The sequence below is a fragment of the Arvicanthis niloticus genome, chromosome 22, assembly GCF_011762505.2.
Source record: "Arvicanthis niloticus isolate mArvNil1 chromosome 22, mArvNil1.pat.X, whole genome shotgun sequence".
Lineage (NCBI taxonomy): Eukaryota > Metazoa > Chordata > Mammalia > Rodentia > Muridae > Arvicanthis > Arvicanthis niloticus.
Genome location: NC_133429.1, coordinates 42,442,765 through 42,470,425, shown reverse-complemented (window position 1 = coordinate 42,470,425; position 27,661 = coordinate 42,442,765). Strand labels below are relative to the sequence as shown.

The 27,661-nt window shown below is 41.3% G+C and overlaps 1 protein-coding gene across 1 annotated transcript in view; it reads left to right on the top strand.

Annotated features, from left to right (window-relative positions):
• Msrb3 (methionine sulfoxide reductase B3) overlaps positions 1-27,661 on the top strand; it is a 114,873-nt gene that overhangs the window by 48,330 nt on the left and 38,882 nt on the right. Inside the window, exon 5 of the mRNA XM_076920347.1 lies at positions 23,483-23,511. Coding sequence (XP_076776462.1) covers positions 23,483-23,511 — 29 coding nt within the window. The remainder of the gene's footprint in view (positions 1-23,482; positions 23,512-27,661) is intronic.

Genomic DNA, 27,661 nt, shown 5'->3' with positions numbered 1-27,661 from the left:
GTTACACACTTGCACTACAGCATCTGGCTTTCACATGGATCCTGGGAGTCTGACCCTCAATACCTCACACTTGAATAGCACTGAACCCACTGAGATTCACCCACTCACCCACCCACCCACCCACCTTCGACCTTCTTTTACTTGATTGACAAGCAGATATCACAGTTCCTCACCAAAATGCCTACTTAATCACACCCATTTCATTTCTCAACTTGTAAACTTCTTTCAACAACACGCTGCTCCCTTACAGATTCCCAGGTATGAGAACCTTATTCCCAGCCTTCTTACAAAGCAAAGGTGTAAACCTACCCCACAGGTCATGTTTCTTTCAAGTGCACAGAGTTCACCCAGCTAGTTTATATCTCTTCCGGCACTCAAGACTTTCAGTTGGTAAATTTACTGGTGGTAACAAGAATGTTCTCACCTCTAGTTGTTTGAACTTCTAGAATTTCGTGAACTTATTTTTCCACATCAGATAAACCAGAGAGAGAATTGGTCAAACAAACAAACAAACAAACAAACACACAGTTCCTTTCATAAAATACTTTTGACCATTTATGTTGTGCCGTGGCTGACACATTGCCACGTGCCATGGAACAAATAAAATAATGTCACAAAATATGTTTTTCTCCAAGTAGCTCTGGTTTGATTGGCACATGGGAGGAAGTGAGACAGTTCTAAGCATCACAGTGCTCCTGGGTGAAACGCTTTCGTGTGTGGTTAGAGGGTATGGCTGTGTCAAGTTGGCAAGGGTTCATGGGACTGAGGGCACAGTTTACTAGGTGGGAGTGAGGAGGAGGAGGGGGTGGAGAGGAGAATGAAGAGTGGGGAAGGGATGGGGGATGGGGAAGAGAAAAGGAGCAAGCTTGGCTTTTCCCTGTTGGAGGATCCTGATGGAATATCTCCTGAAAAGAGACATTGGTGATAGGATCAAAGGTGTATCTTTTCAAGTCAATGGGAGACTGGTCCAATAGGAATGGAGAGATGGGTTGTGTTGAGAACAATGGGAGATGCCGCTGGAACATTGTAGGACATTAGTGAAGAAGAGGCCTTTAACCTACTTCCATCCTGTGAGCCTCAGCATCCTTTCTCCATCAGATTCTTTTTGTTCCTTCCAGAGTGAACATGGTCCTTGGATCTGTGTTCCTTAGCATGTTCCTTCCATCACTACAGTTTCTACTTAGTTCTGTGTTGTTTATGTTGTGTACATGTGTGTGTGTGTGTATGTGCACATGTGTATATGTGTGCATGTGTGTGTATATGTATGCAGGTATATGTATGTTTGGGTATATGCACATGTATATATGTGTGCATGTGTGTGTATGTGTGTATATATGTGTATATGTGTGTTTGTATATAACTATAGCTCATGCGCTCACCCCTCCCTCATGCTGCAGAGCTGTGTGCACACTCTATATTTCACGTGACCCCCCTCCCCCATGCTATTTTATTCTAGGCCACCGGAAACTTTCAGCTCTTTGAGAACATAAGCTCTTTCACTAAGAGAATTCCAGTCCAATGCCACACACAGCTTCCTCACCTCGAGGCTCCCCGCACGTTCTCCCATTCAGCACGACAGGAAACTTTCAACATGAACCCTTTGCCCTCAGACACAACAGGGTGCCTGTGTGGCAGGGAGGATGGGGTGAGTGGGAAGCTGGAGTTGCCCGGTTGTTCGCTAGGAGATCTTGCTTCCCCGACACTATTAGCATGGTTTCTGCAGCCACAATAGAATTCTGAAGGGCAACGTGAACTTATCTTCACGATTACTTCTTCATGGGATTCTAATGGTTCTAATTCCAGAAAAGCACTAATTGCTCCTGAGGTGCGTTTCACTTTGAAGTTTCAGGAATTACCTTGCCCATTGCTGTCATCTATATCCCCGGAAAGCTCTGTGGTGTAGCAAGACTGCTCTGAGGTGAAGCAGTTTCTGAGTGGTTGCTTTACGTCAACTTTTGTTTAAATGAACAAATCGTAGGTTTTCTGAAAAGGCTGTAGATTTGACTTCCTGAATCCCTCCGACCGACTGTTCTTGTCTCCTCACACACTGTGCCCTGCAGGAGAGCTGTTTGTAGTAGGAGTTATTTATATCTTCGCTTCATTGGACAGCTTAGGATCCGACCACAGATGAGCTGGGAGAAAAATGACTCTCTTGGACTATTGGGAAGGATAGGGAAGAAAAGCCACCACTGATGTGATACCTCTAAACCATCGGGCAGGGAACACACAGCATTCAAGAGGTGGAAAAACTGTGCTTTACAAAACTATAGCAAAACGTAATTGAAGGTGCGGTGACATAAACATTACTATAGTTTTCTTTTTAGAAGTTATGTACATATACATACAAAAAGGGCTTTAAACAACAGTACACGTGAAAATCCAAGATACTGCACTGTGGTATTTGTGTGCATGTGCATGCAGAAAGAGAGATTCGGAGAAAGCCATTTTGCCCTGTATTAACAAAATCATAATATCAATCTCCACGTATAGGCTTTTATTTACCTCAGCAAACTACAGTGTTTAGGATAAACTGGGAAACAATGCAAGCATAAGTTTATCTTGGATAAGCAGACACCAGACAGTGAATACTTACAATTCTGCTCCTTGGGCTTTGAAAACAGATAGTTAATGAAAAATGATGTACAGGTTCAAGCAAGTACTTGGGGGGTGATCCCCAAAGCCACCGTTCTTGAAATGAACGGTTCTACTTATAAAATTATCAGAAAGTGAGTAGCAAGAACTGAGGTCAGTTCCATCCAGGTTCGTTGCCTGGAGTGACTTCTACATGGGTGAGTGACCTGTGAGGTGACACAGTCCTGGGAAATCCTAACCAGCACCCGCTGGATGCAGCCTTGTGTTGTTCCAGCACAGATTGGCTGCAAAGCCATATACAAGTTATGAAAATGATGCTTTCCTCTTCTCTATCTGTGAAATGGTTGGACAACAACAGTTTTTTTCCTCTCTAATAGCATTATGTGTCAAATGCAGGAATTATAGAGACATGCTGTTAAATACAAAGTGGGTGTGTAAAACCGTAACTTCAACTTGATATGACAAACTGTAAGCAGCAGGTGAATCAAGAGTTCCCAAAATGAAGCCGTACAATTTTTTTTAAAAAAAATTCCATTATCAATACTAAAACCGCATGTTTTCTTTTTGGAAACCCCAAGTAGAGTCCCGAGTATTGTATTCCAGTTGTTGATGTTAACACAGTCATGTTAAAATCTCTATAGCCTCAGACTCATGGGAAAGTGGCAGATCCTCCCCTAGTGTAGCTTACGGCAATAGCTAAACCTTCTCCCCTGGTCCAAGTGTGGATGTTGATACTGTGTGCAGAAACTGTCCACCACAGAACCCACCTAAGCAGTTACGAGGCCTAAAGACCGGTCCCCTAGAGACTGCTCCTACCCAGATTGATTCCCCACTGTGCACCACAACCCTTGTCTCCTTGTTTATCTGTGTATGATGACTCTGCTTCCTTATTTATGTGTGTGTGATAACCCTGCTTCTTGCTCAGCCATATGCGGGAGCCCTGCTTCTCTGTTCATTCAACTCTGTAAAGACATTGAGTATCCAGGGTGCTGAGGGCTCTCCAGCTAAGAGCCCAGACCTCCCGATCTCAGCTTTTTGTGTGTCTGTTCTCTCTCACTGTCCTCTTGCTGCCACAGTCAGGTCAGCAGGGCTGTGTAATGACTTGGTGTTTCATGGTATAGTATTTGACCCAATGACCCAGCTCATCCAAATACTTTGTCTCCTAAGAGAAATATAAAAATTCTTTTAGTGTGGATTCTAAATTTCTTAAGTAATGTACTTAAATAAATAACTTTACAAGGCTTCTGTCATTTCTAAGTCTCTCTTCCTAACAAGTCCAGCAACTTCTTGAGAGTAGGCTATGACCTAGGAGCTTTGTGATTCCATCCCTGCAGGTGAAGGGCATTGGGCTTTTGCATATTCAGTTAGGTAACTGTTCCTTAAACAGAAGTAGATAGTTTAGCTAGACACTAGGAGGATAGACACGTAGGCTCTTGGTTGCGAACATTCTCAATAATTCTCTCTTACCATGTTTCCCAGTATGATTCTTTGAAAGGTAGGTCACACAGATCTTGCTTTTAGTAGATGCTTACTGTATACACAGCACCATTGACACCAGCAAAGGTGAACTCCTGCCACAGAGGGGAAGGTGACAATGCCAGTGCTTGGCACATTCTTATGGGAAAGCATTGAACAGAGCAGAGAGTCGAAAACAAGGACCAGACATTTAGAGCTATGTTAAAAGAAATGTAAGAACCAGCTTTTATTAAAAAAAAAAATAGCTGTAATGCACACTTAGATCAATATGCTCAACAATAAAGACAACAAAAAGCCAAAATCACAAGAGGACCACAACAAACCACACAGGGATAAAATACTTGCTTTCTCTCGGCCAGGCACTTGGTGATTTTAGTAGTACAGATAGGAGTGGTGACAGCAGACTGTCCCGCAGGACCACCCAGGAAGATGTCTTAGAAGACAAGGGTTTGAGCTGAATCCCTGACGTGTGCAAGTGGAGGGTGTAAAAACAGCCTTTATGTCACATTAGATGACCACTGCGTCTCCCCTCTTACAACTAGCAACAGTCTCTTCCATAAAGGGCAAAACTATCTCCAGTTGAAAACAATTGATCCGGACAATCAACAAAATAATAGCTCAAGCTCAGCTGGGTCCTGTTTGGTAATTTTTATAAGGACGTGTTCCCAGCATGGGTTATTTCAAGGGCAAATAGGACACCATTGAGTGTGGAGCTCGGAAGTGGGAAGAGATGTGTAACACCGTGTTAGTAATCAGGTCTCTCTCTCTCTCTCTCTCTCTCTCTCTCTCTCTCTCTCTCTCTCTCTCTCTCTCTCTCTCTCTCTCTCACACACACACACACACACACACACACAGGGATTTATTCGGGTGGTTAGGAGGACACACACACACAGGGATTTATTCGGGTGGTTAGGAGGACACACACACACACACACACACACAGGGATTTATTCGGGTGGTTAGGAGGACACACACACACACACACACACACACACACACACACACACACAGGGATTTATTAGGAGGACAAGCAGGCAAAGAGCAAAAGCTTTCTTCTTCCACATCCTCTTATGTGGACTCTACCAGAAGGTGTGGCCCAGATTTGGGGTGGGTTTTTCTGACCTCAAATGATCCAGATTTGGGGTGAGTCTCCGACCATGAATAACCCAACCAAGACAAATGTCTCACAGCATGCCCAGCTGCTTGGGTTTTAGTTAATTCCAGGGGTTATCAGTTTGAAAACCAAGATTAGCTATCTCACACTCACACAGTCATACTTCTGCTACAATGTTTCTATATAGGTTGTAAATAACAAACATAAGTAAGTTATGTCTAGCTAAATACTTGGGAAATGATGAATTGTATTATCTTTAACATATTTAACTTATTTTTTTTGAAAATTTTTATTGGATATTTTATTTATTTACATTTCAGATGTCATCCCCTTTCCCCATTTCCCCTCCCTAAAAACCCCATATTCTATCCCTTCTTCCTCCTTTTTGCTTTTATACCATTTTAATTACATGCATGTATTAAGGTCAGTTCTAGGTTGCGGGACTAGCAATACAATAGATGCAAATAGTCAAGGAACAAGCAAGACAATAAACACAAATAGTCAATGAACAAGCAAGGCAATAAACAAAATTCGGTGACCACTCCCATGATCACCGTTTCTAAGGGCTTATCAGGATGACCAAAATATTATAATGGGCACTATTTGACAGCTAACTATGAATGTTCTCAAACATACATTAATTACTGTTTGGTTCTCTTACTGTAGTGGCGAGAAACTGACTATCGAGAGAGTACAAAGGAAGTTTTGGGGGAATAGGAGTGGACATGTTCATATTCCCTTGTATACAAGTATGACATTAAGAGCAAAGAGATGGTATTAAAACACAAACCCCCAAACACAGCACAAAAGCAAAACCATCAGTAGATCTGCTGTGGTTCAGCAAATCTAAACAGCCATTTGGAAGGGAACAGAGAAGTGATTCCCCCCCCACCCCCTGTCCTACTTTACACTTAAAACAACATGTTCATATCTATTTTGGTATAAATGTGAGGCGAACCAAGCTAACATGCCTGTGACACGTGACAAGAGCGTGTTGTATGACCTGCTGCTGCCTCCAGGTACGCAATGCCAGAACCGAATTCAGTCACTGTGGTCAAGATAACATAACATGTAGCTCCTTTCTCCGCTCTGGAGATTGGGGAAATAGGAGGAAAGTTCTAAACCTTTACTTTGTCTTGGGAACAACCAGAGGAGAGAATATAGCCTGTTTGTTTTGAGAGCCTCTTGGAAAACCCTGAACAACCATCCAAGAGAGGGCTTCTCCTGCCTGGTATTGGGGTTTTGTTAGGTGGTCTTTGACTCCTGAAGGGGATGGCTGTCAGTCCAGATGAGAAAACCTTATTTAAACAATGTTTATACACACTTATGTGTAGTTTTTTTTTTTTTTTTTTTTTTGTAAGCAGTTAATGGTATGATTATTTGACTTTTCTTTGGACATCTCACTGTTACTTTATCTACCCACCCAATTCTGCATTTACCTCTCTCCACCCTCATCTCTAATTAGACCCACCTTTTGTTGCCATTTCTCCCTGATCAGATAACTTCTACCCTGCTATTCTTCTCATTTGCCTCCATGCCCTACCCAGGCAACAGTTCCTTTCTACCCTTCCTGGTTTCTGTAGTTGCTCCAGCATAATGTGTGCTCGTGTCAGAAGATTTGGTGCTAGGAGCCGCTATCCTAGGTGAGCAATCACACAGTGTTTGTCTTTGTGGGTCTGGCTACCTCACTCAGTAGGGTCTTTTCTAGTTCCATCCACTTACCTGCAAGTTCCGTCCACTTAGCTGCAAGTTCAGGATTTCACTTTACTTTAGAGCTGAACAGTGTTCCACGGGGTATGCGCACCACACTGTCATTAGCCATCTATTGGAGACCATTTAGGTTGTTTCTGTTTCCTGGCTATGGAGGACCAGACATGACTGAGCAAGCATCTGTGGAGTAGAATGTCTGGTCCTCTGGGAATATGCCAGGGAATGTCACAGCGGGGTTAAATGGTGCTCTGGGTTTTACTTTTAGTGTTCTGAGAATTCCCCACACTGATTTCTGTATTGGCTGCACTAGTTTGCAGTTATGCCAACTGTGAATGAGAGTTTTCTCTTCCCTACCCCCCCACCGCACCCCCCAATTGATGTCAGCTGTTTTGTTGATCTTTGCTATTCCCACTGGAATAAGATGAAATCTCAAAGTTGTTTTGATTTACGTTTCTCTAATTTCTAGGGATGATGGACCTATTTAAAGATCTCTTGCGTTTTTAATTCTTTATATATTCTGGATAGTAGTCATCTGTCAGGTGTATAGCCGGGAAAGATTCTCTTCCTTGCTGTGGGCTACCTATTCACACAGTTGATTGTTTCTGAGGCTGTGCACAAGCTTTTTGGCTTTATGACACCCTACTCATCAATCACTGCTCTTAGTTCTTGAGCCGCTAGAATCCTGCTCAGAATGTCCTGCCCTTCACCTGTTCCCCATAGACACTGTTTATGTTCTCTTCTAGCAATGCCAGGGTTTCTGGTGTCACATTCAGGCCTCTGATCCGTTTGGAGTTAGTTTTTGTTCAAGGTGATAGCCAATAGGTCTAATTTTTTTCATTGTTGGTTGTGCACGTGGACATCCAGTTTTCTCAGCGCCTGCTTTTGGAAATGCTTTCTTTTCTCCAGATTATGAGTTTGTTGTCTTGGCAAATATTGAATGGCTGAAGTTATGTGTCCCCATGCTCGGGTCCACTGGCCTACAAATCTGTTTCTGTGCCGGTACCAGGTTGTTTTTATGACCATGGCTCTGTAATATTGAGTAAGATCTGGAAGGGCAGCCCCACCATCATTGTTATTTTGTTCAGGATTATTTTGGCTATCTGCAGCCTTTTGTGGTTGCATATGGAATGGATTTTTACAATAGTTTCTTTTCTATTTCTGTTAAGGGCAAGATGGATATTCTGATTGGTGTTGCATTGAATCTGTAAATGGCTTTTGATAAAACAGTCATTTTCACAATACTGACTTGATCATTCAGTGATCATGGGTTGTCTTTCCATTTTCTAGTGTCCTTCTCTCTCCTCCTTTTCAGAGGTTTAAAGTTTTAATTGTAGAGGTCCTTTATTTCCTCAGTTAGGTTTATTCCTGAGTATTTTTTCCTTTGAGGCTGTCATGTGGTGTCTGTGAGATACTTGTATACCTGTATGTTTGTTGGTGGTGTAGAAGGGCTATTGATTAGTGCAAGTTGATTCTATATCCTTCTGATAAACAATTGAATTTGTTCATCATTTCTAGATGTTTCCTAGAAGAATGTTTGGGATCTTGAATGTGTAGTAAGTATTACGTTACCTGCAACAGGGATGGTTGGACTTCTTCCACTATTTGAATCTCTTTAATTTCTTTCTCTTAATTTAGTGCTCCAGGTAGTGCACAGTATTTAAAAGCATCGGGGATAGAGTTCATCCCTGTCTCGTTCCAGACTTTAGTGGGACATGTGTATACACACACACACACACACACACACACACACACACACACACACACACACGTATAGGTATCATGTTAAGGTACATTCCCTCTAGCCTTACAGTCTCTGGGACTTTTTATCATCAATACATATTGGAGTCTGTGAAAGGCTTTTCTCTTCATCTATTGAGATGATTATAGCCATTTATATGGCTTGATATATTTATTGACTTATGTATCTTGAACCACATACTGGCTGGTTCTATGTCAACTTAAAACAAACTAGAGTTGTCTGGAAAGAGGGAACCTCAGTTGAGAAAACGCCTCCATAAGACCCAGCTGTAAGGCTTTTTCTTAATTAGTGATTGTTGGGGGAGGGCGCAGCCCATTGTGGGTGGGGCCATCTCTGGGCTGGTGGTCCTGGGTTCTATAAGAAAGCAGGCTGAGCAAGCCATGGGAAAGCAAGCCTGCAAACAGCACCCTTCCATGGCCTCTGCATCAGCTCCTGCCTCCAGGTTCCTGCCCTGTTTGAGTTTCTGTCCTGACTTCCTTCAGCGATGGACTGTACTGTGGAAGTGTAAGCCAGATTAACCCTTTCCTTTTCAACTTGCCTTTTAGTCATGGTGTTTGATCCCAGCTTCGGAAACCCGGAGACTGTCTCTGCACTTCAGGGATGAAGCATGCTTGGTCATGGTGGAAATCCTTTTTGATGCATTTATTCTGTTTGCAAATGTTTTACTGAGTATTTTTGGAGGTTATGTTCACCAGGGATATTGGCCTGTGGCTGGCTCTCTCTCTCTGTCTCTCTCTCTGTCTCTCTGTCTCTCTGTCTCTCTGTCTCTCTGTCTCTCTCCCTCTCCCTCTCCCCCTCCCCCTCCTCCTCCTCCTCCTCCTCCTCCTCCTCTTCCTCCTCCTCCTCCTCCTCCTCCTCCTCCTCTTCCTCCTCCTCCTCCTTCTCCTCCTCTTCTGTATCTTCACCTAGTTTTGGTATTAGAGAAATAACAGGTTTGTGGAAATAGTTCCAGAGTGCTCGTTCTGATTCTGTTTGACTAGTTCAAGACAGATTGACTGTAGATGTTTGATGAAAGTCTGGTAAAATTCTGCTTTGAATCCATTGAGTCCTGGACGTTTTTTTCAGTATAGGAGGGTTTTTGTTACTATTTCAACCTCCTCATCTCTTGTGGGTTTGTTTATTTTTTTGGCCTCTTGATTCAGTGTCAGCCGTTTGTCTGGATTTAGAAATTCAACTGTTGCTGTGAGGTTCCCAGCTTAGGGGAGTGCAAGTGTGTGTGCTCTTAGTATTCTCCTACAATGTCCTGTGTTTCTTTAGGGTCTGTTGGAATATTTCCATGCTCATTTCTAAGTCTGTTCCTTTGGGTCTTCCTGTTCTTCCTTTTGGTTCACTGGGCCAACAGTCTGTCAGTCTGGTTAATCTTTCCAAAGAGCCAGCTATTAGATTCATTGATTCTTTGTATTGTTTTGTGTTTCTATTTCACTGATTTCCGCCTTGATTTTTATTATTTCTTGCCATTGACTGGATCTGTGTTTAGTTTGTTCCTATTTTTACCCCCAAATTTTCGAGCTGCATCATTAAGTCATTTATTTGTGCTAATTCTTTTATTCATTTAATTTTTCTTGATCCAGTCTGGATTGTTTGAATATTTATTGTAGGCTTTGCTGCCAGATACAAGGAAATGGTATACAAGAGAGAGCAATAAAAACTGTCACAAAATAGAAACTTTTTAAGAGGTGTCAGAGATCACCCACTTAATATCCCTGGTCTAAAATATAGTAACAATTCCTTTCTGGAACATCCACCTTATCTTGTAATGATCTTTATAACCACTCTGTCAGTTACAGCTCACTTCCGAACAGGTGCAAAGACAGGTGCGGAGACAGGTGCAGAGACAGGAGCAGAGACAGACAGGTGTGGAGACAGATGCAGAGACAGGTGCAGAGACAGACAGGTGTGGAGACAGATGCAGAGACAGGTGCAGAGACAGGTGCAGAGACAGACAGGTGTGGAGACAGATGCAGAGACAGATGCAGAGACAAGTGCAGAGACAGACAGGTGTGGAGACAGATGCAGAGACAGGTGCAGAGACAGGTGCAGAGACAGACAGGTGTGGAGACAGATGCAGAGACAGGTGCAGAGAGGACTAGGCACTGAGAGCTGTTCAACTCCCCATAGGGGCTGCTTTCAGTGTGTACCAGACATCTCATTGTGCTGTATTTTCATTTCAACTTACTTTCAGGAAATTTTTCTTTCTTGACTTCTTTGATCCATTCATCATTCATTAATGAGTTGTTTCATCTCGAGATTTGTTTGTTGTTAATTTTAAATTTTATTGCATTGTGGTCAGATAGGATACAAAAAGTCATTTAATCTTTTCAAGTCTGTATAATGATTTGTATTATGTCCAGGGGGTGGTCTGTGTGCTGCTGAGTAGAATGCATAGTCTTTGGCATTTAGGTAGAATATTCTGTAGGTGTCTGTTAAGTTCAAGTGAATTATGACATCACTTGTTTCTATTGCTGTTTTTTAACCAGATGGCCTGCCTACTGATGTCAATCTGTATCTTTATATCCAATAGGACATCATGTTTTGAAATTCAGTGCTTTGAGTTTGGCGCATGTGTCTGTATGTTCTTTAGGTTTGTTTGTTGGGTATAATATACATGCATACATGCATGTGCGTGTGTGTATGTGTGTGTGTGTGTGTGTGTACACACATGTATATTTAGAACAGCAATGTCTACTTGGTTAACTGTTCCCTGCATTCAAATGAAGTGTCTCTCCAATCTCTTCTGAATAGTTTTAGTTTGAAGTCTATTTTGTCAGATGTTAGAACAGTGACACCTGTCTTCTTCCTGGCCCCATGTTCCACTTGACTGGAGTACTTTTGTTCATCCTTTTACTCGAAGGCAATGCCTATCTTTAAAGCTCAGATCTGTTTCTTGTGGACGACAGGTGGATGGATTTTCTTGATCCATTCTGCCAGCCTGTGTGTTTTGAATGAGAAATTAAGGCCACTGATATTTAAAGTCTTTATTGAAATGTAGTCATTGAGTTGTTGATGTTTGGTGTTGTTTGTATTCCCAATGGTATTTTGTGTTTTAATAATGATAGTTTTATACATTCTTCCATAGTCTCTTTTCTATGCTCAATCCTTTATTCAGCCCTGAGATGCTGCTTCCTGTATTTTCTTTAGGTTTGTTTGCTGGATATAAATTTTTTAGGTTGTTTATAATGTGGAAAGTTTTTCTTTCTCCTTCAATTATTGTGGGTAGTTTTGCTGGGCATATTATTCCAAGCTGGTTGTCACAGTCTTTTAGGGCTTGGGATACACTGCTCCAGGCTCTTCTGACTTTCAACATTTCCATTTAGAAGTCAGATGTTATTTTGATGATCTTTCTCTCTTTACACACACACACACACACACACACACACACACACACACACACAGGTTTTTTTTTCTTTTGTAGCTTTCAATACACTTTCTTTATTCTATATGAATGTATCTTTTCTTAGTTTGGGAAAGATTTCTTCTTTGATCTTGTTAGATATCTGATTATGCCATTGACTTTGGGTTCTTCTTTCTTGTATATGCCTATAGCTTGAAAGTTTGTTTTTTTATGGTGTACCCCATTTTCTGTGTGTTCCTTCCCTTTGTGTGTGTGTGTGTGTGTGTGTGTGTGTGTGTGTGTGTGCGTAGGCCACAGGTCAACTTCAGGTGTCATTCTTCAGGTACCATCTCCCTTACTTTATGAGACAGGGACTGGCAGCTCAGGTTCACTTTGTGTCACACTATGCTTGCTGGCCAGCATGCCCGAGAGATCTGCCTGTCTTCACTTCCCCAGTGCTTCTGTTACATGTATGTAGTGCCATGCCCAGCTAATTTATGTGGGCTCTAGGGTACAAACTCAGGCTCCTGTGCTTGCAGGGCAGACATGTTACTGACTAAGCCATCTCTCTAGTCCTTGTTATTTTGTTTTTTAAAATCATCTCCTGGCTGAATTTCTTACTCCTACTCATACCGTGAATTATCTTTATCAGCTTTGCTGAATTGTCTCACACTGTTTGAATGTCTTCCTGAGTTTGCCGAGGATCACTGTTTTGAGTTCTTCTGGGCATTGACTGGATTCCTTTCTTTCTTTCTTTCTTCTTTTAAACTTATTTTTTATTGGATATTTTATTTACATTTCAGATACCATCCCCTTTCCCTATTTCCCCTTCCTAGAAAACCCCTATCCCATGCCGCCTTCTCCTTTTTGATTTTATACAATTTTTTAAATGTTAACCAAAGGCTTTATAAGTTTGGTAATGCTCAATATCAATCAGAAGTGTAACCCAATACCCAACCTAGATATATCAACTATCTTTGACTGGCGGAGACATGAGAACATCCACCTCCATGCTTCCTCCCTCTCTCTTTCTCATCACCTAGCTCCTCCTTTCCTTCTCCTCCTCTCTGTACTCCTCCCACCTTAGCTCCTCCTACATATCACCCTTCCTGTTAAAATAAACTTTTCTCTCAAAATACAGTTAGAGCATAACTATACCAATTTATGTCAGTAAGGTGCAAGATCAACCTAATACCCAGTCCATCATTTTGATGACTAACCAGAACCTCTGTCATCTCTCCTAACTAAAAGACTTAGTTCTGAACCTGGCTTTTTTTTTTTTTTTTTTTTTCTTGGCTTTAGAATGGATGTCAGCTGAAAACCATCCTCTCAAACCTTTTTTCTCAAAGTAAATAGCAAGGATTGGCTATGAGACTATAAGTCTTCAACCCCATCAGAAATCCAGAATGACTGAGTTAACTGAAATTATGGGAGGCACAAAGCATAGCTTCTAAAATTAGTCAATTTATAGAGACAGCTGAATACCTGGACAGTCCCTATACTACAAAACATTGGAGCATCCGATCTTCAGCCTTCTGGCCCAGGATCATCTGACAGACCTAGTGATGCAGAATTATTAAGGGCTGATTACTCTGTCTTGGCAGATATAATCATTGACTAGATTTCTTGCCCTTTGGAGTCCATTCCCGGAAAGCTGTGTTCTCTTTTTTTTTTTTTTTTTGTTTTTGTTTTTGTTTTTTTTTTTTTTCGAGACAGGGTTTCTCTGTATAGCCCGGGCTGTCCTGGAACTCACTCTGTAGACCAGGCTGGCCTCGAACTCAGAAATCCGCCTGCCTCTGCCTCCCAAGTGCTGGGATTAAAGGCATGCGCCACCACCGCCCGGCCAAGCTGTGTTCTCTTAAAGGCACATTGCTCCTTTACTAATGTCTCTCCTGTCAGTATCCAGGGCAGGAAGCTAAGTTACTCAAACTTTAGTCTTCTCTTCCCTTGGCCTCTCTTTTAGACACTATTTCAAAATGTTCTCCTTCCTTGGGACTGCATTCCATCTCCCCATGACACTCCTGAGTCCTGTTCTCAGAAACCCAGGGGAAACTGGAGAAGGAGGACACACCATCCCAAGACAATTCATATTTATGTTTAAAAGGACTGATTATATAAACAGTTGATCATTCTCTAATAGACTATATTTTAAAGCAACAACTGAGAGGTTACTATGTGATAAACAATATGCTAATAACTTAAAAATACCCTATTCTTTAATACAAAATGCAAAGGCCACACAGGCTGTGTAGTTCAAGAAACATTGGGAGTAGGACCAAGCTTGCGTCCGTCCGACAGCCCCCAGGTCCTCTCTCCTCAGCTCCTTTAATACAATACTGCCCTACATTTTGACTGATTAGTCTTTTGGATGTTAAAGCAAAGAAAGTTGTGACTAAGGTGTAAAGACGTGAGGTGAGACCAGCAACCTCCCCCACTCTACTGAGTGAGCTGACTGTAACCTCTCACGGCTGGGGCTTTCCTGTTCCTGAGGAAAGGATACTGCCCACCTCACAGGGACTTTGGAGATGAAGTAAACAATGTCTTAGGAGTAGAAAAAGATCACTATGATTGTGAAATGTTCACATTAAAGTACTGTGAGGGATTAATCTAATACTAGCTGTCGCAGTGTGCCTCGGCAAAAGGAGAGGCACTGTGCTTGGAGCAAAGCCTGGGCTGAGTCAGGTGCTGCTTTGGAACTCTGGGAAGTTTTCCCTGTTCATTGAGCGGCTAACTTCACAGTCGGGTCGATGATGAAGAGCAGTACAGGACAAGTGAGAGGGAGGTGAGCTTGCTTGTCCAAAACCAAGAGAATCTAGATAAACCCAGGAAATAATAAGTCACGCTTTTTCGGAAACTGGCCAACCTGTATCCAAAGTATTCTATGGTTTGGCACAAGACATGCATTGGAAAGTTAGTGGGTACAGTGGTCAGTTCAGAAAGAGCCCAGCTGTTCACTAGGATACTTCAAACCACATTGAGGAGGTGATAGAGGGGAGTGAGAGAGACAGAGAGTTCAAAAAGGGCGGTTGTGGGCCCCTGTGCTGAGCTTTGAATGGCCTAGAGAGCCGCAGATTCTATCCCTACCCTGACAGGGTTCTTACTTATCCATGTGGTTGTAGATCCCAGAACCTGCTCTGTGTTTGGAAAAGTTCCTCTGTGTTTTCTGAGTGTGGTCACTCATCAGCAGGAATAAGTTCTGAGGAGATCTGGTTTGAATGATATCAATAGCAATTTAACACGTGCTGCAAATGCAGTCATGGAGAGATGGGACTGGCTATCAGTTGCATGTGAAATTGGTGCAAAAGCTCTTACTAGTGATCAGTTTGATGTTTAACACCTTGAATGGGAGGGAAGATAATGAATACAGTCTTGAAAGTCTGATAAACTTGATGTTATAACTAAGAATACATATATATATACACACACAAATGTATACATATATACATACATGCATGCATATATATACATATATACATATATAAACATATATACTCATTCATATCAGTGTTCCTGCAAAAATGTGTTCTCTTGAATATTTGTGCCATTATAATATTTTTGCACAATTCTAGGTTGATGAAATACTGTGTTCAGTGCAAAAGAAAAACCTGCTTTGTAAAATTGTAAAGCTAAATTGCTTACTAAACTAATAGCGTTCAGACGAGAATGCAGTGACTATTGTTTTTAAAGATCTTTCGGCCATTCTACCATTTGAAAACCATATTTTAAGGCTAGCACTTTCGGAATTGTGAACCACAAGATGTGAGAGTAGACAAAAATGTGTAGGTTTAGAATGAAGGCCAGTGCTAGAGGCCCTGGTACCAGAGAAAGCTGGGAAACACTGAGGAGATGCAGAAGAGTGGGGACCACTTACTTGGTTTGTCAGTATTAGAAAAACATTTCAGAAGAATGGGCTTCCAAAGTTGGGCGGCAAAGAGGTTGGGGTATGGTCTAAGTTTCAAGCCATAAATATTAAGTGGAGATATTGTGAATGATTGTCTCAGAAAACACAGCAGCCATGATTGGAGTCAAGAGTGTTACGATAGGAATGGTAAGACCCGTCCCCTGCAGCAGTGGGGAAGGCAGGCTCAAGGGAAAGCCTTACAGACAGATACACTGAAGTGCTAAAAACTAGGGAAAGAGAACAGAAGACCACAGAATATGCTTTAGGAATGAAGACTGCTTTTTCTTCCGGGAGTAGAATCTTCTTAGGTGAGTAGCTGTCCACCTCCCAGCTAAGTTTTGTTTGGTTTCAGTTTTCAATGTCATCTAGTTTCCCTGCTGTTTAGAAATGTTGCCATAAAGTAGCACTTGGTACCCGGCAGCTCTTACTATGTTGCGACTATGTCCACTGCTTCATACACCAGAGAACCACTAGACAGCAACACCGAGCCAGGTAGCTGTCGGCTTCATCAACCCTGTATTTCATGATCACTGAGTAGCTGGAAAGGGGCTCCTTCCTTATGCTGCTCCTGTCTTGAGTTAACTCGCTTGCATCGTACCAGAAACAAAATATACTTTTCAAAATTCATGGATGGATTTGGTTTTCAGCCGCATCTAGTTGCAAGGAAAATTTCTGCTGTAAGGAAAATTGGCATTATACTGGCTTTGCACGTTTTACTTCCACACGTGTAGTTAAGTGTATAGTGTTAATAGCAGTCGCATGACTCGTCGTCCGCATAACCGTAAATTAACTCTGCTACCTCTGGTGTGCCTTCTTTGAGAACGTTCTGAAAGACCACCCAGAATGTGGAATTTGCATAGACTGCAAAGACTTATTCAAGTTGAGACACTACGCACCACTGACTGACCAATTACACCTGTCTCCTCAGTACCAGCAACCCGTTTGCTCTTCAAGGAGGTTCAAGCTATTGATCTGAAACTATAAAGGGCTTTTATGGGTTGAATTATGGCGACTTTATAGAAGACCTCCTCTTTCAAACAGAGTGCTTCGTACATAGTAAGCACTCCATAAATGCTCTCAACTATGACTTAATGTGTGTTCTCACCTTCCAGTGAACTTCTCTGCCTGGTTTCCAGATTGACGGGAAGGCTTCTGGAATTGTATCTTTCATATGCATTTTGCTTGGGGCTTTGATGGAGTATAATTTTATTGAGTTCATGAGACTTGTCTTTTCATTGATAAGTCATTCTAGATTGTTTGATGACCAGTTCAAATCTTTGTTTTGTTTTTGTTTTTTTTTTTTGTTTGTTTGTTTTGTTTTTCGAGACAGGGTTTCTCTGTGTAGCCCTGGCTGTCCTGGAACTCACTCTGTAGACCAGGCTGGCCTCGAACTCAGAAATCCACCTGCCTCTGCCTCCCAAGTGCTGGGATTAAAGGCGTGCGCCACCACCGCCCGGCCAAATCTTTGTATTCAGAGACTTTAGCTATACAATAAAGCAGTAGTTTTAATAGTTCACTAAGATAGCTATCTTCTTTTTCTACATATATAAAACTTGATATATATATAACCTGATCTAATATAACTTAATATATATATATATAACTTGATATATATAAACTTGATATATATAAACTTGATATATATAAACTTGATATATATATATATATATATATATATATATATATATATTTCCCCAGGTACTGGGTATTTTCCAACAGATTTCTATTTGCTTGTTGTTTGTTTCAGTACTTCCCAAAAAGATAACTTTATTACAGTAATATGGAAAAATATTTTTATGTGAATTTTATACAGTTCGAGGGGATCTTCTTTATTTTCCCATAGGGCAAAACATTACTTTGAAAGTGAGCGATATACACAAGTTGGGATACTTAGAAAGGTGAGAAGCTCTGCAGTTGTTAATAGGAGACATCTTCATGTTAGAGGAATGCCAGTCACAAGAGCTCAGGCTCGCTTGGAGAACTAAAAGCATGCGTCTTCTCAAGCTCTGTCTGCTTTTCAGAAGCTAGATGTGAGCTGGAGAACCCTATGTCTTCTGGGTTGTTGCTGCAGGCCTTTGGAACTGGTGGTGCGGTGCTAGCCTGAGTCTTAGAAGGATGGTGGGGAAATGTCCCATCTCTTCCTTTCAGTCCCAGAACAACCACAAGTAAAGAAAGTGCCCTATAGGCTTGTCTAGAGGTCAGTCTTAGAGGGACATCTTATTTGAAAAGAGAGAACCAGGATGCTCAACTTTTATAGAGCCAACTAGGAGTGTTTCCCTAGGTTCAGCCACATAGGCACTCAGAGATTGCTTCAGCAGTGGGTCAGGAGCGCCATTACCTCTCGAGTAGGCAGCAGGACTTGGTATCATCTCCACGGCACTGGTTTTGCAGGCATTTTGAGTTTGGCATAGTCAGGATCCTGGGACCGTGGGCTAAGGTTACAGAAAGCCTATGAGTCTGCACAGTGTGAAGCAAGGTTGGATTCTCTCTGTGGGGCGCATGAGCAGGCTTGGTGGTGCTGTGAAGATGATGCTCAAGTTGCATTGGAGACCCCAGGATGTTGGAGATGCCAAGAATGTACAGAATTTTCCAAGGAAATCTGTAGGCTCACCGGACAGGCCATGTGTGTTGGAAATGGCAGAGATGAAGGGGCAAGGCTGCCCCAACCTACTGGCACTCAAACAGTGCCACCAAAAGCCCTGGGTGCTGAGCCTGGAGCTACAGGGTTTAGTTTTTGTCCTACTGGATCCAGTGTTCCTCACCATACCTGTCTCCTCCCTTTAGGAGTGGGAATGTGCCACTGGATATTAGGAATATGCAACTTTAAATTCTATTATTTTACAGGGACTCATAGCTCTTTGCCTGTAGTTTCAGAAAAGTCCATGGACTTTGGGCACTAAACAGTATTTGAACTGTTGAAGCCAGGAAAGCTGGACTGGATACACTCTATGTATTATGAGACAGCCTCCAGGGATTGGGGCAGAATGTTCTAGCTTAAATATAAAATGTCCTTCATGGGCTCCTGTGTTTGAGCTCTTGGTCTGCAGTTGATAGTGTGGTGTGAGGACCTTGTGGGACTTTGAGAGGCAGTGCTCACATGACGACTGTAGGCTGCTGGGGATAGGCGATCATCAGCTCAAATTATCTTCCTGATCTGCTAAGATGTGAAAAGTCATGTCAGAAGCTCCTGCTGATATAGACAATATGGCCCGAGCCTCCATTATGGACTTATCTTCCAAAGAGTGAGCTGAAGTAACTGTTTCCTCCCTTGGGCTGCCTCTGACAAGTACTTGCTAGAAATAAGAAACCAGACAACATAGAGTCCTTCTTACTATCTGCTTAAAATCTCCATTTTTTTTTCAGTTATTTTCATTGCTGTTCTTTTGCTTTTTTGTGGTTTTTTTTTTTGGTACCATTTCACAGTGTACACATGTAAGGTCTTAACCAGACCAATGGTTCTCTCTCTCTCTCTCTATCTATCTATCTATCTATCTATCTATATATATATATATATATAATCATATATACATATATATGTATATATGATATAATGCTGTTTTTATTTAGCTGAAACACTGCCGATTGAGCTTGTTGTTATAGGTTAATTCTATGTTACATTATTACTTACAAACTTTTACTTGACTTTCATTTAATAAATACCAGGACCTGACCCAGGCTCTTTTAGGGTCTTCTTAATCTGTACAAAAGCTCTTAAAAGTAAGGTTTTTACCCCCATTCTATGGGTAGCAAAGCAGCCCTAGAGAGGTAATGCAAGTGTCTAATCCTTGGGGTCACAAGATACTGTGGCAGCTCTGAGCCAGCATCTTCATACAGAGACTTTGAAGGCAGAAAAGCACAGTCTGAGAAGGGCTTTCCCTCAGACAACCTCTCCAAGAGCAATCACCAACAGGCTTTACCTCACAGGACTCAGCTAGGCCAAGGGCTTAGCCTTGAACCAGTTTTTGATGCGTGCACAGATGTCATTGCTCAAGTGAGCATGTCTTGGAACCTTCCAGAAACTGTAGTTCTGCTACTGTGGGAATGAGAGACCAGTTACCAGGTAGGCAAAGAATAATGGGTGCTACCATTGTTGAGTTCTAGGTCTCAGTGCAAAACAATGTACATATGTGTGAAAACATCACAGGGACACTTACTAGTATGCACAACTAATGTGTAATTAATATGTATTTAATAAAACCATCAGCAAACAATATAAGAAAACCTTCTATAAACAAATGTGTTATAGAATTACAGCTCTGATGAGCGTCACATGTAGGAAGGTGTCGCAGTGTTACAGAGCAAAGATTTAGCCTAGTCTGGTCCTTTTTGTGTCTTCAGAGAACTTTGAAGCTAATATGTGCAGGGCATATTTCTGAGGTTAGGTGGCAGGGAGGTCGGGAACATCCCAGGTAGAGGAAGCATGCCATGACACATGAATGTTCACTCTTTGGATTTATTGTTCTGTCTGAGAAAGGCCTTTGCCTGGGTGTAGGAAGAAATTCTGAGACTAGTAAGTGTGACCCTCAAATATTATAATAATTTCTACCCTGGAATATTATAATTTCTGAATTTCTTCTTCTGCTTCCCGACTCCCTTTATTATGCACTGTCAGGGTTTCAGGTAGCTCAGGGTGGCCTAGAACTTACTATATGGCTGAGGAAGGTTTTCACTTCCTGGCCCTCCTGCTTCAACCTCCCAAGTTCTGTGCCACCACAACCAACTGGCTCACATACTGTTAGGAGTCAATCCAGACCTTACTGCATGCCAAACAGGGATGCTACCAACCAAGCTATATCCTGACCCTCAGATCTTTTTACTTTGACATATATAGAATGTTCAGTGTAAATAAAAAATGATAGTTCTTACTTTCTCCAGGAGCACACACCAACTCTAACCAGTGACTAAATCTGCCCTCTCCGAAAACCTTCAATTTTTACCACAAAAAGAATGTGTATGTTACAGACTTAAATTATAATTAGATTTCCTAGTGTCAACCCAGTCTGGTTAAAAATGCACAAGATCTTTGTTTTCGCCTTGAAGCATTAGTAAATTTTAGTGTGAACCTGGCTGAGATTTGGCTATGGATATAATGTGTCCACCCAAAGTTCATGAGCTGGAACATTGGTCCCCGGTGTGATGGTGTTCAGGTGCTGGGTCTTTAAGAGGTGGGGCCTGGAGCAAGATAATTAGGTCACATGGCCACAACAAGCCACAAGAGAGGTGCTAACCAGTGCAGAAATATTATCTCACCTATGCAGCTCTGTGCCCATTTAAAACTTGGAGAAAATAAAAAGGGATTAGGGTATGTTGGAAAGCAGTTATAGCCAGCGCCAAATGACTTCCCTTGGTGATTACCAAAGGAGCCGATTGAATAATTCTGCCCGCCAATGCATGAGTCTGTAGTATCAGGCATTAAATGGGTGTGCTTGCAGATGTCCTGAGCTATCCATGTCATGGCTTCTTTATACTGTCTTGTTTTCTGGCATCTGGTAGACCTACCACAGAAACTGAGCCTGCCAGGAGTAGGCTCAGAATAGATCGGATGCCTTTGACCTTCTACCACTCATGTCTGCATTACTACCTGTTCCTCTCTGTATTTTATTCACTTCCTCAAAGAGTGTTTATGAACCGAGGTTATCCTAACAGACGCTATGATGCACTATGACACAACAGACTTGGTGTCTTTGGTTACCTGAATGAGCCCAGAAATTTCAACGAACTTATGTCATAGGACCAAATTCCCCTAACTGCACATCTGACTGTATTAACTTTATGATCGATCAGGCTTTCATTATTCACAATGTATTTTTTTTTAATGTTTAATACTACGTCTGAGGATTCTGAAAATGTTTTCTGCTTTTTAGTTAATGCCCGGGGCAACAATTTGTTTGCGACTATATTTTACATCCATTTGTGGGTATATTACACATGGACCAGGTGTCTCAGGACACTATAAAATTCTCTGGAAGAGATTTTTGACATCACTTCTCATATCTCAAAAACGTATATTTTATTAAGATCATTGTCACTGTGGTTTTCCTTGACAGACATCTAAGCACACACACCAGGCGTGTTTAGATACTGTGGCTACAGAGGTTCCTGAGGCATGGCTGAGGTCTAGGGAGGAAATGGGTAAGGAAGCCAACTGAGGCTTTGAGTTGTCATCAGGATGGTGTACTCATGAAACCAGGCTTTCCAGAACTGTAGATCTCATAGAATGAAACGAATTTGCATAGGAAGTGGGAGGGGGCATAGGAGGACAGACATGGGGGCTGGGTTTGGGGAGGATGCTGGGTCTGCATTATAGAGGTCGTTGCTGCAAACTGTAATTGGTTGGACGGGAGGCAGAGCTAAGGGGCAAGTGTTTGCCTAGCATGTATGAGGCCTGGGTTCAATTCCAAGTACCACACAGAGAAAGCCTCCAGCAAAGCAAAATCTGTGGTTACATACATACAAACATACTTATATGTATGTATATATAGATATATATATGTGTGTATGTATATGTATATATGTATGTATATATGTATGTATATGTGTATATATGTGTATATGTGTATATGTGTATATATGTATATATAATATGTAAATGAGAAATGTTGATTTTGTTCAAAAATAAGGTGAACTTTGAGAATTCTTGAGAAAACAGATTTTTGTGACCAGAGAAGCCTCTTATTTTCTTCTCTCTTGTACTTTGATGAGTTCTCTCAAAGCTAATTTAGGTTAAGGAGAGCCACCACATTCAGTGTGCTTCAGTCCTCTGGCATAATTTCAAAGGAATCTCCTTTTCCCAGTTAGTTAACTGCATTTCCACAGAGGGGAAAATCTTCTCTGTCAACGTAACATCCTTAACAGGACTCCCGCTGCTCCGTCCTTGTATCCTGCCATGGCAGCTGTGAACATATATACCGTCGCCTGTGAATGTGTGATATAAATCCGACTGAGCATGCCCACTAATTGGGTCGAGCGCTCGATATAGACAATGCTGTCTTATAGTGGCCTGTGTGGATAGGCCCAGTCACAGGGTTAATTCTGCTTGAAAGCATCTCAGCAGCATCTTGAGAGTAATTACCCAACAGCAGTTTCCCACAGCCGGACCAAGGGCTTCAAAGGCTTCTGAGTTTCCAGCCAGTATTAACCTATATCTGAAACATAACGTTCCCACAAGGGCTCTGTTCTCTCTTCCTCCTTATTAAGTGTATGGGGTTACTAAGTTCATGCGCTGTGTGCTAAGAACCTGCTGGAAGATTACTTGGTGTTAGGTAATTGAAAATCTTTGATAATAACTATGGACTGGATTTGTTTATTGCTCTATAATACAATTGAAGTTAAGTTTATCTGTGAAGAAAGATTGAAAATTTTGGAAAATAAAATCCCTTCTTTGAAAGGCCAACTTTGAAAGTTATTTTTTTTTCTTACTATGTGACCTGAATTACTATATGCATTCAATTGGAATGGTTGAAATAAATATATATGTTTACATTTAAGGAAATGATTTTCTTTTTTGACCATTATGTAGAAATCTATAATTACTGCCCCTGCCACCCCAGATCTTTTATAATCTTTATATTAATTTTTTTTTTTTTTTTTGCTTTACAGGTCAGAAACCAAATTTGACTCTGGTTCAGGTATGTTTACATTAATAATGTTATTCTGAATATATATATATATATATATATATATGATGCTTTGAAAAGTAATTTAGTATATCAATAACCATTTTGATTTAAAACAGACTGAGCAATCTCTTTTTGAAACATGAGCCCCACCTCAGAGCGCAATACAGGATGCCTCAGACCATAATTTGAGTTGTTCATTTTAGGATCCTTAATACTTTTGAAACAAGTGTTAATTGCCCTCTCACTGCAGAGAGTTCCCTTTTAAGAGCAGGAATGTCTGTTGCACACTCTTGCTGCTCGCAACAAAATATTACTTTGTAAATAGACGAAGCATCTTACATGTTGCTTTGAGTTGAAGAGTGTGTGCAAGTGATTGGGGGCAGGGGGGAGATACATTTTAATTGAGCAAAGTATGAAAAGTTTTGTACTGTAGAGTTGGAAATTGGTCTATGACATAGATGTTTTAATGTTTTATTGGGGGAATCATAGAAAATTCAAATCCCCTCAAGCTGTTGCTGTGTGTCTATGGAGACAGATAGATACACAGTGGTTCTCTCAGGTCAGATGCTTTCTGTCATTAAGCATGAATGTGGTCCTGTAAGCTGAGTCCTTCACCTGTGGTTGAGATCTGTGCCCTGCAGAGTTCCCAGTGCTGCTTGCTATTAAAACACAAAATTTGTCTCACACTGGGTGCCAAGGAGTTATGTCCTTTAATGGATTTTAATAGCTCAACATCAGTTTCCAATCCCAATAGATAATAATTTTCAGGGGAAAATGATATAACTTGTTGAATTTAAAAGTCACACTTTTAGTCATGAGTGTCACTGTATCTTAGCCTAAAACTTCCTTAGCTTGTGGAGTGGCTATAAATTGCTTCTAAGCGGTGTGTCACAGAGCTCGCTTGCTTTTCCTTCCCATGGGCCTGATTGTCCTTGTGCACCACAGTTGTGTGAGCTTCTCTAGTTTAGAGGGACTCTTAGCTGACGAAGTCTGTAGAGTTGGCCTAATAAATTCACCTAATTTAAATTTGAGGATTCCAAGACCCTTTCTAGTCTGAATGTTCTGGGATGTCTAAGTCACAAGTGTCACTGCTGCAACAAGGTAAACAAAAGTCAGATACAAAGTCTTAACAGTATGAAGACTACAGATGAAATGACATTGAAGCTACTGTTTGACCATTGACCCTATGAAATTGCATCTGAATGAAAATGCTTTTAATAGTTGAAATCTCTAAGCGTAATAATAAATACATTGATGGAGATTAAAATTACACAAAGACTACATGCTTTAAAAAACTGTTGTTTATTGATTATATAATTCCATTCTTTAAAAATCAGACAAGAAATTGGTTTTAAGGTCCAAGACCTGGAATATGTGGCTTTTAAAAACAGGGAAGTCCGGTAGGTTCCTTTTGAAAATGAAAAGCTGTGAATAATGTACAAAACTGAAATATTAGGCTGCTATTGTCAAAGTCAAATAATTTATGGTTAAGATTTTCAGTCCAAATTAAAGTATGCTGCTAAGTTTGTGTGCAGAAGGCTAGTGTTTATCGCGGAAATAGTTATAACATCTGTGCAAGCTCACATTTCACTCCTTTGACCTAAGGTTTTTGCCCACAACTCTTTTCTTCAGTTTTTTGAATGTCTGTTAGACAACATCTGCATATCTTTGAAAACCACAGTTAGAGATGTCTGAAGGCTCATGGGAAGTAGGAATTAAAAGTTTATCTGTACTTGATTTTTGCATTGACCCATGGAGTCAATTTAGATGGTTCAAAATTAAGAAGTAACTTTCCTCCCTTCTGAGCTCTAAGATTACCATCAGCGAGAAATCAGATGAAGGAAACACAGTGTTTGTTCTCTGGTGTTTTCTATCGTGCAAACTTTGGTTATGAGTGAGATAATATATCAGGACGATTAAATGTGTGACTCTGACAGGCTCGGCTTCTTTATTGTCCATCAGATGCAGCTCTGTTTAATGCTGTACAGGGATTGGCAAAGCAAGATCTTTGGCTGAAGAATGTCTGTATTAAATATGGTGACCAATGACTAGCAAAGCCTAGGGTTTCAAAGTTTATCTCTATGTGTGTTTACATACTATGCACACACACACACATGCATAGGGTTTGCTAATGGAAATAACCAGTTTATGAACAACATTTGGAGTTTGTACAGATAAATTTCAGGCTGAGGTAAGAGACAGGCCTTCACTACTGTCACATAATTTTTTTTAAAAAAAAATCAGTTGTTGAGTGCACACTAAATCATCAACCAAGAAAGTAACATAAAGGCTATATATATATATATATATATATATATATATATATATATCCAACAGACAACCTTCTGCTATATTTTAAATGTGTGTGCATATGCGTGTGTGTGGTGTGTACATGCATATGTGTATGGAGGCTAGGGTAATAACCTTTGCTGAACTAAAGGCATGTGCCATCACATCTGACTTCATTTCTCTGGCTGAGAGCTTGTCAAGGAGGCTAGATTGATGTCCAGCAAATTTCAAGGGACCTATTCTCTGGATGGCCATGGTATGTTTACAAGCGTGTGGTAGCATGCCTGCCTTTTTATTAAACATGTGGGTCCTGGGGATCAAAATCAAGCCTTCATGTTTGCAAGGCGAGCGCTTGACTGACAGGGCCGTCTTCTTAGCTCCTTAGAGCTCCTTAAATTAAGTTTAAAAAAAAAAAATGAATGTATTTAATGTATGTGCATCTGCGCCTGCATGAGTTCTGTACAGCCTATGTGTGCAGTGCTCACAGAGAGCAGAAGAGGGTGTTGGATCTCCCAGAATTTGAGCTAAGTGGGTTGTGAGCTGTTATGGAGGTACAGGGAACCAAACCTGGGTCCTTCACAAGAGCGGTCTATGCTCTTAACCACTGAGACATTTCTCCAGCCTTTGAAATTAAATTTTTTTTATGCAGAAAATTTCAATCATACTTAAAAGCAGGGAGAAGTAGTTATCAGTGAGTACTACGTCACTATCATCTAAATTTTACTATCATTAACAATTTGTCAAAGTCTTGCCTTTTTTTCCTCATAATATTTTAAATTTTATGTGGTATTTAAAACCTGACAGTTATGGATTGTTCTGATCTACTGAATGGGGCCAGTTACAGTTTCAGGATTTTTACCTGTTGTTGAAGTTTAGGCCACGCATAAATTATGGGTTGGAGGGTTGTGACGCTTCTGTATTCACACCTGGAAAGTCATCTACTTAGGAAATCCTGCAGCAGGCCCAGAGGCCCTGCGTCCATTCTTGTTAGTTTTAAGAAATCCGACCGCAGTTCAGAACAGACCACCCCAGACCACGCGGTTCCAAGGAGGAGGAGGTTTATTCAGGGGATAGGACAAAGGTGGGGAGAGGAAGGTGGAAGAGATAAGAGAGAAGAGAAGTAGAGGCCGGCCATGACCACGTGGAGAGAGAGGAAGGTGGGGGAGGGGACAGAGAGGCAAGAGGGTAAGAGAGAGAGTAAGAGAATAAGAGGAAGAGAGTGAGGAGGGGGCAAGCAGCCCCCTTTATAGTGGATCAGGCCTACCTGGCGGTTGCCAGGTAACTGTGGGGAGGAGCATACCTGGCTGTTGCCAGGTAACTGGGGAGGTGGAGTTTAGACAGAATACTAACAATTCTGACCTAAGAATCACAGAAACGTCCAGTGCACATGATGGCTCTGGATGATCCCCGAGCTCCCGTTTCTCTGTGATTTTTGTGTAGAATGGAGTTCTACAGCAAATTCTCCATTTACGAATATGTTCTCTTGATTTCGCGACTCAACAATCTGAAATTTGGTTTTGTCAGATGAGGATCGTGAGCTGGCCTTCTTTCTAGAGAAACTTGAAAGTTTCTGTGCTAACCCAAGTTCCTAGTGCACGTCTCTTGCGTAAGAGCTTGTGGAATTGGTGATTGTATTAAACAGACTTCCTTTTATGTTCGGCACTAGAAAGAAGCTGTGCTCTTGAGCCCACCACCCAAGCAGGAAGCTAGCTGATGCTAGAGGAAGCAGAGCATTGGGTTTAATGCAGCGATCAAACATGAAAGCAGTATATCAAATCTCAGGAGAGACACGCTTTTGAAGGCGGAGAACTGCGGAGTATACTGCTCGAAAGACTATATAAACAGAGCCCTGGAGGTCAGGGCGTGGATG